This window comes from Stylophora pistillata, chromosome 14, assembly GCF_964205215.1.
Source record: "Stylophora pistillata chromosome 14, jaStyPist1.2, whole genome shotgun sequence".
Taxonomy (NCBI): Eukaryota; Metazoa; Cnidaria; class Anthozoa; order Scleractinia; family Pocilloporidae; genus Stylophora; species Stylophora pistillata.
In genome coordinates, this window is record NC_142532.1 from 981,545 (window position 1) to 998,299 (window position 16,755).

At 37.7% G+C, this 16,755-nt stretch overlaps 3 protein-coding genes and 1 long non-coding RNA gene across 6 annotated transcripts; 2 read left to right on the forward strand and 2 right to left on the reverse strand.

Annotated features, from left to right (window-relative positions):
• The first annotated feature begins 32 nt into the window (after positions 1-32).
• On the forward strand, positions 33-8,952 carry LOC111338364 (DNA replication factor CDC6). Its single transcript, XM_022944842.2, has 13 exons — positions 33-357; positions 1,318-1,437; positions 1,772-1,885; positions 2,493-2,692; positions 3,269-3,435; positions 3,812-3,918; positions 5,212-5,274; positions 5,698-5,774; positions 5,892-5,995; positions 6,494-6,558; positions 6,705-6,919; positions 7,601-7,741; positions 8,165-8,952. Exons 1-13 carry the CDS (start codon positions 198-200, stop codon positions 8,267-8,269), a joined length of 1,638 nt encoding a protein of 545 aa, XP_022800577.1. The 5' UTR covers positions 33-197; the 3' UTR covers positions 8,270-8,952.
• LOC148716064 (uncharacterized) lies at positions 3,913-7,741 on the reverse strand. Of its 2 annotated transcripts, none has more exons than XR_015995219.1 (3): positions 7,616-7,741; positions 5,863-5,961; positions 3,913-5,255 (listed from the first exon to the last, which is right to left on the reverse strand). It is a non-coding gene; the product is annotated as an uncharacterized LOC148716064 (long non-coding RNA). The 2 variants fall into 2 exon arrangements; XR_015995218.1 differs by having other exon boundaries at positions 3,913-5,268.
• A 465-nt stretch (positions 8,953-9,417) lies between the features above and the next one.
• On the forward strand, positions 9,418-13,459 carry LOC111338356 (haloacid dehalogenase-like hydrolase domain-containing protein 2). The gene is made up of 5 exons (XM_022944830.2): positions 9,418-9,573; positions 9,693-9,986; positions 11,341-11,557; positions 12,329-12,392; positions 12,473-13,459. Exons 1-5 carry the CDS (start codon positions 9,479-9,481, stop codon positions 12,571-12,573), a joined length of 771 nt encoding a protein of 256 aa, XP_022800565.1. The 5' UTR covers positions 9,418-9,478; the 3' UTR covers positions 12,574-13,459.
• LOC111338354 (uncharacterized) lies at positions 13,006-16,449 on the reverse strand. Of its 2 annotated transcripts, none has more exons than XM_022944829.2 (2): positions 15,918-16,449; positions 13,006-14,591 (listed from the first exon to the last, which is right to left on the reverse strand). In XM_022944829.2, exons 1-2 carry the CDS (start codon positions 15,940-15,942, stop codon positions 13,333-13,335), a joined length of 1,284 nt encoding a protein of 427 aa, XP_022800564.1. In that variant the 5' UTR covers positions 15,943-16,449; the 3' UTR covers positions 13,006-13,332. The 2 variants fall into 2 exon arrangements, with proteins under 2 accessions (XP_022800564.1, XP_022800563.1); XM_022944828.2 differs by lacking the exon at positions 15,918-16,449 and adding an exon at positions 15,588-15,881.
• Between the last annotated feature and the right edge of the window lie 306 nt (positions 16,450-16,755).

Sequence of the window (16,755 nt, forward strand, 5' to 3'; positions counted from 1 at the left end):
ACGCTGGCCATAAAGTATTTATCTACGGCGCCAAAATCCTAATGTGCTTTGTGATTGGCTAAAAAGTTTTCGCGCGAAAATTCACCGTACCATGATACTAGATTTCATTTTGTAAGCGAAGCTGCAGATTGTCGCTTGATCCCTTCGATATCGATCGTCGAGAGTTTTAGCTTCCTTTCCACCATATTCCTACAAAGATGCCTCGAATTACTCGTAGTGCTCAGAAACAAATCGAATTTCGTTGTCAGAAGACTCGATCACAACAGAAGAAGAACGAAGGAACGATCGCGGCAAGTCGAAGCAAACACACTAGAGAATGTTCGATCTCACCGAGAAAACGACGCGATCCCACAAAGGGTAAGCTCAGAATGTTATCTTTTGCTTCTTTATTTAACTTCTTTTGATAGCCAATGTAAAGATCCTTGTTAGAGATAGAACGGTCCTTAAATTTCACTTCAACAAAACTGACAACGGTGTATAAAATATGAAATCTGCACATTCTGCCCTACGTTCCCGCGCATATGCAAGGTCGAAAGTCGGCAGAAAAATTTCAGATACTTGAAAATTTGAGCACTCTAAAGCCTCTTTATTCTGATTTATACTTTAGATCTAAACGTTGTGTTTTAAATCTCATTCCTCAAGCTTGATTTTCCGTCGATCTGCAAGTTCGGTTCAAAGACCGTAATCGGTTTTACAGTTTGCGGTTTATTTGCATGTTAGCATCATTACGCTGCGCAACTGGCAAAACCATCAGCAGCGCTGGTTGTAGCAATTTTGCAATTATCTTTCGTCTCTATTCGCTTTCGATCTCCTTTCCACGTAAACTGTTAAAAATGCTTTTTGGAATTAGATAGTACTCTGTTCATCGTATTAAATTTCAGAATACCCGTCCACATCATTTACATGTGTCGGGAGGCTTTGAAGAATGAGGCATAACACAATAGATGCTATTCTTATTCAATGACATGTAAATAAGTGGCCGGGTATTCTGAAGTTTAGCCCCGAGATAAAATATGAGAAGCTTATTAAGTTATTTTTTTCCAAAATGCTCTGCTAAGGGACCGACCATTTAACTCTTGAGGGGGGGGGGGGTGGGTGATTTTGAAAGACAATTTCCTGCAAGTGCTTGTTGGAAGAAAAAACTTGCATGCAACCCAAATATAACAGAAGAAAAAGGGCATTTAGAACGGAAAAAAATATCCTGCACAGCAGATTGCTAAAAAAAAATTTCTTGATGACCAGAAATCATCCACCACCCCCCTAAAAAGTTCAATGGTCGGCCCCCAAGAAATAAAACTTGCTTGAATTTTCTTTTAGCTTGTCAAACCCTGGTTTCCGTATCCCCGAAGAAGAGAAAGAACAACAATGGAAAGGTTACAGAGGTTGTTTCCAGCGATGAAGAGAACTCTGATCCAAAGCAGAAGCTTTCATTTGCAGGTAATGATTTGTAAAAAACATGCTGATCTCAACACCAAATTATAGTGGGGGTGGAGGGGGTATATTTATTTGTGTGTCCCAGGTATTCTCAAAATTATCTTTGCCTTTCTTATAACACTAGTATTTGTAACCATACCCAATTTTGTTTACAGTCTCAGATATAACTACTATGACATGAAAGAAATTCTCACTGAATCAGTAAAGATATAATACATAATGAATGCCTTTTTGCTCTTTTCTACTTGACAAAATCTTGAGTATTTGTGACCATCCCTCCAAAAGGTATCATTTTTTAGGCAGTTGGACTAGAAACCATTTTTTTGTCAAAATTAAGGGCTTGAATCACTAAAGACAACACCAAGAAACCAAGCAAGATGTAAGAGTGCAAATGCTGGTCTTAAAGTGGGGTCAGAACCAAGGAAAACACTCTCTCTTGCTCGCCAAGATGGTAAGTAATAACAGTAATAACCAGAAACATCATGAGGGAGATATAAATGGTTCCCTTATAATCAACCCTTTAACTGCCACAAGCAACCAAAACAGTTTTTTCTTACAAAATCAGGCAGACAAGTGTTGTGAATAGTGAAAAATATCAACAAGAGAATTGTGAATTGATCAAATACCAAATTTTCTAAACCAACATCATAAGATGTTGTATGGCAGACAGTAAGGAGAATTACTATGGAGATCTTGGGAGTAAAAGGGTTAAAGTACTGGATTCTGGATCAAAAGATACAGGATTGAGCCCTGAACTCTTTTAAAATCACTGTGTTGTGTTCTTTGGCAAGAAAATTCAATCTTGCAGTACCTTCCCCCCAGAAGTATTAATGGGCATCAAGAAATTGTCAATGAAACTTGAAAATTGTTTGGGGGGGGGGGGTGTGAATTCTGATGAACTAACATCTTATGGAGTGGCAGAAACGATATTCTTATCAGAACCTGAGTGTGGGCCACACTACAATAATTAATGTGAATTATAATTGATAATTGTCATAACATTATAAACAGTATTCTGTCGATGATCAAAAGCTCACATTCCATGGATGTTTCTCCAGGTCAGCAATATTCCAAAGTAAGAAGAGCTCTGCATTCTTCGCATCCTAATAACTTGCTGTGTCGAGAGAAAGAGATCACAGAAATAAGAAAGTTTCTACAGAATCATCTGCTTAGGGGAAAACCAGGAAGTCTGTACATATCAGGTGCTCCTGGCACAGGAAAGACGGCTTGTTTGACAAAGATTATGTTTGAAATGAAAGTAAGGAGAATTTTATAGTTTCCTGGAGGAGATCTCTCGACCCAGAATACAGTGCACTAGTTATAAGCTTGAGGCTAGCCTGCAAAACAAGCCTTGGGGGAGAGGGGGTTGGGGTGAGCGGAATGTGTGGCACATTCCGCTCGCCCCAATCCCCCTCCTTTCCCCCAGGGCTTGCTTTGCAGGCTAGCTTGAAGCCATCCCATCTCTTGTATCTCTCTGGTAAGACTGTATAAGAATTTGATTATAATTTGGTTTAATCAACTGAGTTGATAAATAAATGTAAATTGGTCACTGTAAGAGTTCCTAAAGCTGAGGTGATTGCTTTGATGAAGGGCTTATACCCCCACCCCCACTAATGCAGCAACACATTTCTTTGAAAACTTACCCCCTTCATTAAGGATTTGAAGGCCTGGTTCTCGGCAAAAATAGCATGACATTACTTACACAGGACCTCTCCCAAATCCAGGGGGAATATTGTCTATTCTGATAAGGATCGATCCTTTTTAGACAAAGCCTTGTTTCTAATGACTCATGAAGGGGATACATGAAACTTACCATAAGTTGTTGATTCTTTAGGATGATATCAGAAAATGTCAAGTTATTTTTGTTAACTGCATGGCACTAAAACAACCTCAAGACATTTTCAAGAAGATAGCAGTTGAATTAGTTGGAGAAGACCAGTGTCCAGCAAAAACTTCACAAAAATTCCTTGAAGAGGAATTTTCTTCATCAGCTGCAACAAGGTAACTAAACTATTCCGACTGTCACTAAATCATGATACCCATAGTTGGTTTTTCTTAAGGAACATACTGTTGGAGTATTAGAATGGTGTATAATAATGGAATAATATTCTCCACTTCTGAACAAAAATTATGGCAAAGGCCATAGAGGTTTAGCTGGAAAATTCTGAGAATGTACGAACTGATCAGCTGGTCAACGCTATCATTATTTAACACCAAATTTTCTAATTAACAAGGACATGTAAAGTAGCTAGAGGGGAAACATTTTCCTACCAATCTTAGACATTGAAGGATGAAGTTGAATTTCCATAAGGGTGAGTTTGTCAACTGTTTTTAACAAGACTGTTCTGTTGAATGATCTTTATTAATTTTTTTCTAGAATCCTTATCTTAGATGAAATGGATCAACTGGAATCAAAACATCAGGAAATTCTTTACACTATGTTTGAATGGCCATCTCTGCCAAAATCAAAACTAATTCTTATTGGTGAGTGCAGTTATTAACAACTTTAACCTAACCGCCAAGAGTGACTGGCATCTAAATTTCTCCTCAAATTACCCCCCCCCCCCCCCCTCTCGAATCAAACATTAATGCTTCAATTGTCAGGGCTGTCGTGTTTTAATCTCCGGTGCAAAAGGCATTTTGCGATTCCCAGATGTAAGACTGAGCATTTCAAAAATAGTTTCTTAGTAAGTTCATGTATTAAAAAAGAATTTTAGTGCTCGGTGAGTTTTGTAAATGAGATCGATGACGTTGTATATATTTTATCAGTTAAGGCTTTCATTATATTTATAGGAGATTATTTATTTAGCCTTAGGACTTTAATACTATCATTATTACAAGATATTACTTTATATATTATTTTACTATATTATATTATATTTTACACTATATTGTAAATATACAATTCAGCTTAGTGGCTGCAAGCTTTTTACAAATAAACTATCTATCTATCTAAATAATTTGAATATATCAACAAAGTTGAAATGGTAAATTAACCACCGTTACGATTATAAAAGCTGACGTTTCGAGCATTAGCCCTTCGTCGGAGCGTTAGCCCTTCATCATTCGCTCCGATAAAGGGCTAATGCTCAAAATGTCAGCTTTTATAATTGTAACAGTGGCCAATTTACCATTTCAACTTTGTTGATATATTCAAATTATTTAGTTACCCCCACCGACGCAGCCCCAAACACTTTCATTAGAAACTATCAGCCTTTATCTATCTATCTATCCATCCATTCATCCACCCATCTATCCATCCATTCATCCATCCATTTATCCATCCATTTATCCATCCATTTATCCATCCATTCATCCATCTATCTATCTATCTAAGGTCATGAGAATAAGGGAAATGATCAACAACTAAAAAAGCTCTGATTGTGAAACAAATTCTCCTTGTTGAGAACATACATACTGATGTTAGGTTGTGAAGAGTTAACAGGTACATGAAGTAGAAATAAAGATAGTAACCTCCGTCCCTTAAAAAGAAAAGTCTACACTTGAGTCAAGTGGCCCATCCTGATGTTGCATTTCATCAAGCTTCCCTGACAATTCACCAGCACTCAGATATACTCCTGGTGGAGAGGGGCGCCCAAGAACCACACACTGACTCAACCAAGTCCCAGTTACCCTGGTCTCAAATGGGGACCTCTCAACCCTGAGTCCAGCACTTGAATCAGTTGGCCATCTCGTCTCTTACCATTCTCTTCCAAGTACTCTCTCCAGCATTAATGAGAGACAATAATTACACGTCTGGCTTTTTTTTCTCTGTAGGGATTGCAAATGCCCTGGATTTGACTGACAGGATTCTTCCACGCCTACAAGCCAGGCCTAAATGTAAGTTAAGTATGCCACTTTGGATTTCGATACATGTATGTTAATCAGATAAAACAAATTCATCAATAAATTATAGCCCAGCACAAGATTGTTTATAAATAAGTGAAAAAGTAAGTGCTGAAGCCTTTCAACCCTACAATGGATTTTACCTTATCAATACATTATCCAGAAAGCGGGTGATGAGAAAAAGACTTGTTCATCATCAGTAACATTTATCATGACTCGACACCCACCCCTCTCAGGTAATTTACAAAGAAATTTATGGCACATAATAGAAAGAGTTACAAACTGCATCTTTGGGTTTAAAGGGTAAACAAATGAAGTTTTGCAAGATAATGACCCAGAAATATCAAGAGTACTCTATTACCTTTCAAATTTGCCATAAAATTTAACAAAACCTTATTGCTTTGTTTTAATCTCAAGGTAAACCAGAGCTTCTCCACTTTGCACCCTACACAAAGGAACAGATTGTACTCATCATAAAGGACAGATTGACAATGGTTAGTTATTGCTGTTGCAAGGAGGTTTCCAATCTCAAACATAAGGATTTTTTGGGTGGAAGGTAAACAAATAGTTATCATAACTTACCTCTGATGGTGATTGGTTTCTGTTTTCAGGTGGATGATGGAAATAGCATTCTTGATTCTTCAGCTCTGCAGTTTTGTGCTAGAAAGGTGTCTGCCATGGCTGGTGACATGAGAAAAGCCTTAGATATCTGCAGGTAATGAGAATTACAAATTCCTTCCAACCCTTTCACCCCCAAGATATCATGACTATATTCTCCTTACTGTCTGCCATACAATTCTTATGATGTTGGTTGAGAGAATTTGATACTGGATCAACTAATAATCCCCTTATTGTATTTTTCTTTACTCCCCTCACTTGCCTGCTTTATATTGTATTGATATTGTAAGGAGAAATTCTGTCTTGGTCGCTCACTCACTAAAGGGTTAAAAAGAAATACAACAAACCTGTATTGATCAAAACTAGCAACCAGATTGAAGCCCTAACAGGAGAGTGTAAGCATACTCATATGATGACTGACAGAAGTGAAATCCACTTGCTCTTATTACCATTAATAACCAGACACTTGTGGGACCCTGGCTGGCATACACTAAATACAGCCTTCTCTGTTTGCTTGATCTCAATTTATGTAGCCCTAAATGCCTGAAATCTCTTGTGATCATGCCAAAATAAAAACTCTGAACTAATTTTTCAGGCGAGCGGTTGAAGTGGTAGAATCTGGAGAAAGGAAACAACAGATTTTACAACCAGTTGGAAAAGGTACCTTTATATAATGTTATGATCATCACCCATTGGTTTTTGATGACTGTGAGTAATGCCTCTAATCAGTTAATAATCTTGTTAGCAGTTAAATGATTATTACTAATCATGATATCTCAAATTCTTCTGTAATATTGTTTCATCAGCTGAATCTCCCTCAAAAAGGATTGAAACTCCATCAAAGCCTAAAAAGGTTGGAATTTCTCAGATTGCTAGTGTTGTCGCAGAAGTTTATGGATCCCGTCTGGTCTCAGGCCCTGGAGGTGAACAGCCAACAATACCAATGCAACAGAAGCTTCTTATCTGCACATTTTTGTTGATGACAAAAGAACGCAGCACTAAAGAAGTTGTTTTAGGCAAGGTAAGGAAACACCTCTAGTTTGGATTTCATTCTGGTTAACCCTTTAAATCTCTTGAGTGACCAAGACCAAATTTCTCCATACTAAATCAGTATAATATCATGCAGATAAGTTATGAGAATTAATACTTCAACACCTAAGAGTGACTAGCATCTAATTTCTCCTTACAATATCATCCTTTAATCAAATATTAAGGTTAGGAGAATAAAGGAAATGATCACCAACTAGAAAAAGGTCTTGATTGTTAAACAAATTCTCCTTGTCAGCACCTTAGGAAATGTATAGAGAACAGTATGGAGAATATGCATACTGATATTAGGGTTTGAAGGGTTAAGGAAAATATCAGGTAGGGAATTACTTGTATTACTTGATCCAATACCAAATTCTCCACAGACACATCATAAGAACTGTATGGCAGACAGAAAAGAGAATTAATGGTAATAATTTGTTCTGTTAAATCAAGTCAAGGATTAATTGTCAAATAATCCATATTTGAATGGCTGCTCAAAAAAAAAATTGTCAAAATCATTTTTGAAATCTTCATTCCTATGTCTGCATCAAGTGTTGAATTTTCAAACACAAAATTTTTATTTACTTGGCAAGGGATCATTTGCATCTTCAGCTGACCATAGAGAAAATAGAAACTTAAGAGGATTAATTTGTTCAATTTCGTTACTTCTTAGTTTCACGACACTTACTGTAAAATCTGCTCCAAGAGAAAAGTCTCCCATCTTGGTCAGGAAGATTTCCTTGGGCTGTGTAACATTCTTGAGACTAGGGGACTTGTTGGAATGAAAAGAGCTAAAGATACCAGAATGATTAAGGTGAGTTGGAAAGTTATTAAAACAAAAACATTTTAAGCTTCTACTGTAGGATCCCTTTAACTCAAGCAGCTTAGGAACAGAAAGCGGTAAGTACGAGCGGTAAAGCAGTATGAGCGGTAAAGCAGTACGAGCGGTAAAGCAGTACGAGCAGTAAAGCAGTACGAGCGGTAAAGCAGTACGAGTTCAAACCTGGCCAGAGTCATTGTGTTGTTTTCTTGGGTAAGATTCCCATCTATCACTTTACCTCTCCTTTCTGTAAAATTCACTTTAATCTCCTATTAATTTTGGGCTTTATCATAGGTCATGTTAAAACTCTTGATGTGTGCCCATAGGCTTTGTAAGAATTATTCATAGTCTATCAGAAGTTGAATAGGCAAAACTCTGAGTAATTTAGTTAATTGTATTTATTATTATTACTTTTAGGTGACCCTAAAAATTGATGAAAAAGAGGTTGACTATGCATTACAGGACAAAACATTGCTCTCTTCAATTCTTCAGGAAGGCATACCAACATTGTCTAAGAACTAAATTTAAGATAGCAAATTTGAATTGAAAGACGTTAGCACTTTTGTTGTAGAAATCATTTAAAAATTTTTCTTAAACAATCATAATTTTATTTCATACAAATGCTTTGCAAGATTTATTCTAAGGTTCCCCTTCTTTAAACTGAGTCTTAAAGAGTCAGTTAAAATATTTTTTGTAAAGAATTTATCAATTTTATTTTCAAGAAAATATGTTGTATAACATTAGGGACTGGTCATTATTAATCTTTTGGAGGGAGGAAGGGGGGGAATTTTGATTTCCCCCTTAGGGATATGTAGTAATCTAATGATACCCCTTCATTTGCATTCATTTTTTTACAGCCCCCCCTTGATAATCTGTTAGTGCAACTGGTCCCCCCACCATCTCCTCTGGAAAACCAAGTGATCCCCCCAAAAATCCTCTGGCCCCATCCCACCAGGCAATAAATTTTGAGTGGTCCTCTTTACCCACTAATTTATAATGCACATACACAAAATGTTCAGAAAATTTTTAACTTATCAGTCTGCTGTTTCTAAGCTTATATCTTCACTAAAACTATTTTAAATAAAATTTTCTTGTAGCTATCTTGTATAGTTTTAAAAGCACTTGTGAAATACCAGTTTGCAATGTAATTTGTTTTAAATTATGCGAGTTTCAAATGTACACAATAAAGTTGTTTTTTAAAGCCATGGTTTTGTATTCTGTTTGAATTTCCTATTTACTCTTAGTAAGTACTAAAAGACTGAAAGATCTGAACTTATAGCTTTGAACCTTTCCCTTCCAAGATCTATTTTGTAATTCGATCTCTATACTGTCTGCCATATATCGCTTATAACTTTATTCTAAGAAATTAGTATTGGATCAAAATTAATGATAATTCTCTTTATTCTCATTACTAATCTGCTTAATATTGTTCTGATTTTGTAAGGAGAAAGTATGTCGTGTACTTGGGTAAGAGTCCTTTCATTATACTCTTTTCTATTTTATAAATTCACTTCTGTAAACCTCTACAGAAAAAATACAATCAACTTTCTATAAATCTGATCAGTCTTTCTCAATAAAAGTTCGGGGAATGAAGACTTTCAAAAGTAGGAAATTTTATTCCACTTTCACTTGCATCCGGTCCGTTTGGAATATTGGAATGAAGCGAAAGGTCGAGTTGGTGGGTGAGTTGATGGAACACTGGAAACCAGCAAATATTTTTCCAAATTCAAAATGGCGGCAAAAATTCGTGGAGTTCTTATCGATCTTAGCGGCACAATTCACGTTGAAAATTCAGTAATTCCTGGTTCTATACAAGCTCTCAAAAGGTATGGTAGAACTGATACTCACTGAGGTTATTCACAAGTCATATTTTTACGATCACTGCGAATTTTGTTTATGATTGCGCGCCGTATGTTTTTACAGTTTGTTTATGTATTTTTCGTAGACTTCGAGAATCTGGCGTTACTGTTCGATTCGTCACCAACACTACAAAAGAATCAAAATCTACCCTACTGAGACGTCTGACTGGCATAGGATTTGATATAAAAGACGAAGAAGTTTTTACTTCACTCACAGCTGCTCGTCGTGTAATTGAGCAAAGAAGCCTGCGTCCAATGTTGTTGTTGCAATCGGACGCCATTGAAGACTTTAAAGGCGTTGACGTAAACAATCCAAATGCAGTAGTAGTAGGACTTGCCCCTGATTGTTTTAATTATGAAACCTTAAACAAAGCATTCAGGTACAGATTGGTTCGTAACTAGTTAAACGGCAGTGTGCACCCCTCTCTCCCCACCCGTTGTTCTCGTGTCCCATCTTACCCCCCCCCCCAGCCAGTTATCAAGCCTCCTTGCTTAGGCCCACTGGAATATGCTCATGAAAGATGGCCCTACTGTTGGAAAATTATTTTAAGGTTGTACTTGTTTGAGTTACTTATGTGTATAAATAATTTTTTTAAAGGTTTTTTCAAATTTACAAAAATTTAATGGGCTCATTGATGCACTAGTAAATTATTTGGATATATCAACAAAGTTGAAATGGTAAATTGGTCACCGTAATGATTACAAAAGCTGACATTTCGAGTGTTAGCCCTTCGTCGGAGCAAATAGAGGAATTGTGGGTTGTGTGTGCTTTTAAAGGCAGAAAATGGAGCTACGTTATTAGTGGGAGCATGGCAACGAGAAAAACATGAATAAATTAGTGGAATGAAAAGCGTTTCGTTGATCCCTGTGGGATTTAGACTGCCGGTTTGAAAGATGAGTTTTGGTTCAAGATTTTTACGGCTTTCCGTGCCACCTAAGTGCAAGGAAAGACCACATGTTCTAAACAACATATGGCAATCTGCTCAAAACGTCAGCTTTTGTAATCATTACGGTGGCCAATTTACCATTTCAACTTTGTTGATATATATCCATTTATTATTTTGTTATTCCCACCGACGCAGCCCCAAACAGTTTCTTTCGAAACTTTCAGCCTTTATTCACTAGTAAATTACCCTATTTTAGAAACAAGCATCTTGTGCAGTTTTCTTTTAAATAATAATTAGGCCAGAATCATAAACAGGTGATTGCTCATGAGTGATCAATAGCCTGAGGGTGGCTTATGAAGGGGTGCTGGGGGAAGAAGTGAAGGTCAAGAACAAAGTTATTTGGTATATCAACTAAGTTGAAATTGTAAATTGGCCACTGTAAAAGAGTTAAAAAGCTGACGTTTCGAGTGGGCCCTTTGCAGAAAGTGGGGGCATGGCAACGAGAAAAACACATAAACTATTAGAATGAAAAGCGTTCGTTGATACCTGTGGGATTAAGAGTGCCAATTTGGAAGATGAACTTTTGTTCGTGAGTTTTGCGGCTTCCCAAGTTACCTAAATGTAAGGAAAGACCGCAGATTGCCATATGTTGCTTAGAATGATTAGGTAGATTCAGCGACAGAACAAAGTTGTTTTGGATTTTATTGTTGTAATAGAAGGGACTGATGTGCACTGAGATGGCAGTAGAATGCTGATAAAGGCTTCCCCCCCTTCTCTACTGAATAGTCTTGGAGAGTGAACTAGTATAATTTCACTATCAAGCTGCTTCAACATACTTTTTTTCCAGGCTTTTGCTGGAAGGTTGCCCTCTAATTGCAATTCACAAAGTACGATACTACAAAAGAGGAGATGGACTGGCACTAGGTCCAGGCCCCTTTGTTACTGCTCTTGAATTCGCAACAGATATCAAAGCTGAAGTTTGTGGCAAACCTCAAGCTTCTTTTTTCAAACAGGCACTGTGTGAAATTGGCTGTGATGTGCAATCTGCAGTCATGATTGGTGATGTAAGTTACCTAACTTGTTAGACAAAGCTGTTAGCCCACAGGGAGCCCACACAAGCGGCGTATCTGGCCGTTTGTTCCAAATATAAAGAAATATAATTATGGGAGAATATTGAAGAGTTGTAATATCATAAAATTATATCAAGGAATGTCTATGTTAAGGCTCAAAATAAATATAAACCTACCTCATTTGCTGTGTATTATCATTTCTGTGGTTCTAAATAGCGAATTTGAGTGAGTTGGTGGGTTTTGGGTTGACTGTTACTTTACCTTATAAGAAGGAGACCCTTGTTATAATGTAAAATAATGCTCAACGCAAAACCCACCAAATCGCTCAAATTCGCCATTTAGAACCACAGAAATGACAATACACAGCAAGTGAGGTAGGTTTACATTTATTTTGAGCCTTAACATAGACATTCCTTGATATAAGTTTGCGATATTATGACTCTTCAATATTCTCCCATACATTTCTTTATATTTCAAACAAACGGCCAGACACACCACTTGTGTGGGCTCCCTATGGTTAGCCTAACGTAAGTTGGCACCTCATACTCTGTTTTTTTAAAAGGAATTTAAAAGTATTCTTATTTCATCACCTTCTGGAGTAAAATCTGAAAATAGACCTGTTTCATTTCCCATATCCAATTCAAAATATGCAGTGGTCAAAGTGCTAGCACAAAGAACTCTTTGATCAAGTGTTCCAGAATTAAGCTCTGATTAGGTTAGTGCGTTGTGTTGTCTCTTAATCGCACATTACCTCTTGATTAACAGGATGCAAGGGATGACATAAGTGGAGCAGAATCCATAGGGATCAAAGGATTTCTTGTTCAAACAGGTATGCAAAAAATGAAACCTTTTTTAAACACTGTCTCTAAAAATGATTTTAAACAATTATTTTTTTCATTGCTGTTTCAGGTAAATACCGAGAGGGAGATGAATGTCACCTTGAGAAGCCTCCCTTTGCAGTTTGTAAAGATTTCTCTGTAGCAGTGGATCAAATACTTGCAATGTTATGATGTAGCTTGGCAAAAATCAGTCAGGAAATCATAATTTATGTAAAGCAAATTGAACTCTAACTGTACAAGAACTCAAGGTCTTGGAGCTGTTTCTACTTTTCTAGAGATTTCACACCAATTTGGTGCTATAATACAAGGGGAGTGAAAGATGGATTGACAAGCAACAACTATTTGGTTATGAAATTCAGTTCATATAAGAGGGATAACACAATGAGCATATTTCACAATCCCTTTTACAATATGGGGAGAGGTGGGTTGAAGCCCCAGTCTCCCAGTCGTGAGGTTCAGGTCTGAGACCTGACCTGGTCAGTTTATTTTGTTGTGTTCTTAGGCAAAACACTTTACTCTCTCAGTGTCACTCTCCACCCGTGAGTATAAATGGGCACTGGTGAAGTGTCAGAGAAGCCTGATTAAATGTCGGGGGGGGGGGGGTAAGTTTAAGTGGTTCACTTAATTTCTAACCCTGCTAGTTAACAAACATGAGGACTATGTATATTTTTAACTTGATTTTATCCTCTACATTTTATATAATCTTAACTTATTTTTCTTTTCTCTTGACTATCTTTTATTACCAATATTGTTATAATATATGTGCATATGGACTTTTATAATTTTTGGATGCAGGTCCACATCAGCCCTTGGCTGGCATATTATGTAACATAACCTGCTTTATCAAATAAACGTATGTATGTACGTATGTATGTATGTAAGTGTCTAACTCTTGATAATAAGTTCCAATGCTCTCTTGCCAGAGCCTTGTCATCTTGAAAAGTATTCCTCCAAATAGTTTAAGAGTATTTGTACTTTCATCGTGTTTACACCAACTCCAAAGTGAGTTCCATCAAAACTGTGAACACCCATTGTCATATTAAAGCTATCAAACATAGTGATATTGTGGTGATTGCAGTATTTTAAAAGATTTTCATTGAAAGACAAAATGGCTGGATTTCCCTGGTCGTGATGATAGTTTATTGGCTTTAAAGGACCCATAGAATGAGTTGATAACCATATAAGGTGTGGCCAGCCATTTCTGGATGTCGAAACCAATTGTACTGCAGGTTCAAGGTAGGATTGAATAACTGCTGATGCATTAAAGTTGTTGTGAATACCAATTCCCATGAGAACAATGGAACCAACTTTGTTCAAGAGTTTTCTGATTGCAAGTAGGGCTAACTGTGCCAGCTCAACTTTGTATGCTTTCACATATGATATCTTAAACCTTGCCCAGCCGTTACAGAAGTTTGGGTTGTCCATAATGTCACGCCATGTCATGGCCGTGTGAACGTGACAGATGCTGTCAACAAACTGGCTGTCACCTTTACAAATGTCACGCATTCTAGGTGGTGTTTTGAATTTTAATGCACCATATAGCGGGTCATTTGTCAATAGTATGACCATAGCCGAGAAAAAATGCCGCACAAGGGAATCACCAACGAAAGTCACGCTACTAACTCCATGTGACAATGACTCACAAGCAGAAGATTGCGTGAAGTTCCTTACTTGGCAGCCATTAAGTGGCCTCCACTGTGCAAGCTCAGCGGAGATGAAAGATCTATAATTTATGCAGCTTGAACAGGCGCAGAATTTGTCACCATGACCACACCATCCTGTGTTTCCATGGCAACAATAAAACTGGCTGTCGGTGTCGCACTGTGCTTGTACATCAAAGACGTAGGGTCTGTCTGCCTTTCTTGTCTTACGCGGGAGAGGGAACAACGGTCCACAGCGGAGATCGCCGTGAGACAAACGTTCAGGCCATCCTTTGCGCTCTCTTAACATCATATCAAATCTCCGTCTGTTTCGTATGACGTCATCGCTAACGTTTCTTCGTTCCCAGTTTCCTCTAGTCAATGTTTTGAACGCGCCTCGACAGCGCAAGTGTGCGGACTGGGGATAAGGAGGGTGGAAAGGAGTTCGCAGTTCATGTTTCATATAACAAGAAAAATAGTAGACATATAACAAAGTTGTGATGAAGAGAAATACTGTGCAACTCTGACGACAGCAACACCAGGGTTCTCCTATGGAAAGAAACAAAGAAGTTAGAAAATTATGAAAACCATCTTCAAACAATCTGATAGATTTTGTCCCTGTGTGATGGGCTGACTAAAAGAAAAGTTAGAAAAATTTACGAACCATCTTCCCCCATGCTCCCCGATAGTATGACAATGAATGAGTTGACCAAAATTGTTCCAAAAAGATAGAATGTGAAAGGGCTCTAACCACGAACATAACTTTCCGCCAAGCGTTCACTCCCTTCAGGAGAAAGAGTTAATGACCCCTTTCAAAGGAAATTTAAAAAATGTATTGCTGATTAAAGATTTCTGCGCATTTTTGCATGTAAAGCGTTAATAGTTCAAGCCTTCGTTTTCTTTATCCGCAACGCGCACATTATGCGTGTTAACCAATCAGGTTAAAGATGCCGCCAACCCATGATGGCCGCTCGTTGAATGGTTCGCTGGATTTTTGCGCCTTGCTGGGTTGCTTAAAGTGGGATACACCCTCTTACGCAAATTCTTATCGGTCGATTCAGTGTCCGTATTCCAAACTGTTTGATGGCCACCGACCATTTGAAATTATTTTATATGGCTTGCTTGAGTTGCTTTTAAGTTTCATTGCAATGCATTCGTTTCGCAATGGCGAAATAGTATAGTTGAGGCTCAAACTACCTCGGAGAAAGAAAAAAACGATAAAATACGATACAGCAATTGTAAGAATAGGATAATGTCTTCGCGGAAAATATGTTTGCCAAAGATTGCTCAAAGACAACTTTTTTTACAGCGTAACTTTTTTATTACATTGTGTGATTGGAATGAGCAGTCTGGTTTTGTATACAAACTACTTTTATCTGGCTCAAATCCTTATGCAAATGTTTTGAAGACTTAATTTATAACATGAATTTGCAGATTTGGTTAGAAGGGTTCAACTGATTAAAATTTAAACTGCCTCTGAGAAATTCTAGATAATTAAATTCAAATGTTTGCTGATATGATTTACAGATCATTTCCTGAACATACCTTCATCGCACTCCGTGATTTTCTGGGTCGGCATCAAAACAGTCTAAGAAATTTCAAGCAAACGCAGCCCGATTCATCATGTAAAAGGACGCGCACATCCATGGCGATCAGTGAATTCTTTGAACGGGTTACTCATGGCTTTAAAATTTGTAATGAACAATCTTTGAACTATGCATGATTCTTGAATAGTTTGCTTTGATGAAGCAATCAAAATTCTCGAATTCCGTGCGCCTTTGACAACCGTTGATGCTTTTTAAAAAATTTTTCAACGCCTCTAGACACTTGGTGTTCACCATTTACCAAAAAAATTACGCACCCCATTTCACTCACCTGTTTTAAACTTTTTGTCATCCATCACAGGTCAATACTTTCCCGCAGGTTTGAATCCTTGACAGTTAATTTAATAATGCCAGCTGTGCTAACTTAACTTGATCATAGAACCGCCGACGGCCTCTAATGTACCAAGCATCGTGCTAGTTTTCCCAAATGAAAATCTTATCAGAAGATGAGAAAAATTGAACCAGCTTCGTCAAGCAGATAACAGCCAAACGTCCCGTGAAGGTTACAATGTCGTTTCACTGTGATTCACGACAAGAGGACCTTGAATATTTTATCAAAACTGCTTGGGCAAAACAACGGGGGTATCTTTGACCCAAGTCCTTGGCTGATGTGTGGTTATATCCTATTATCACCCCTGACGCTTGCTCCTTTTCTCAAACCAATTTGTTGTCAACTTCAAACAAACATGCTTGTTGCTGGTGTTTTCTCTGACAGTCTTCATGAACATCAAGAACCCGCTGACGGAAGATATTTCCCGATTCACTTGGAAAACTATAGCGGGTGCCTCCATGGTTTTTCTGAAGACAAGCGAAGCAAAGTAAATGGTACCAGTTGACTTCTTGACGCTGTTTTATAAGCAATCACGTTATTTTCAAAACAAAAACAATCTCAGAAGGTTTCACTGGTTAAGCAAGGGAACAGGCACTTGATGGTCAGTTCTGTAATGTTTTCAATACAGGTTGTGATGAGGTACCGAGGACCCACCAGTGAACAAAGAAAGCGATTCTTCACGATCAGTCTTCGCGACTCTCCCGACCATAATCGGAAAATTACGAATGCACGAATAAAAGGATTTCCGGTTAATTTATGGTTTGAAGTGAATTTGTCT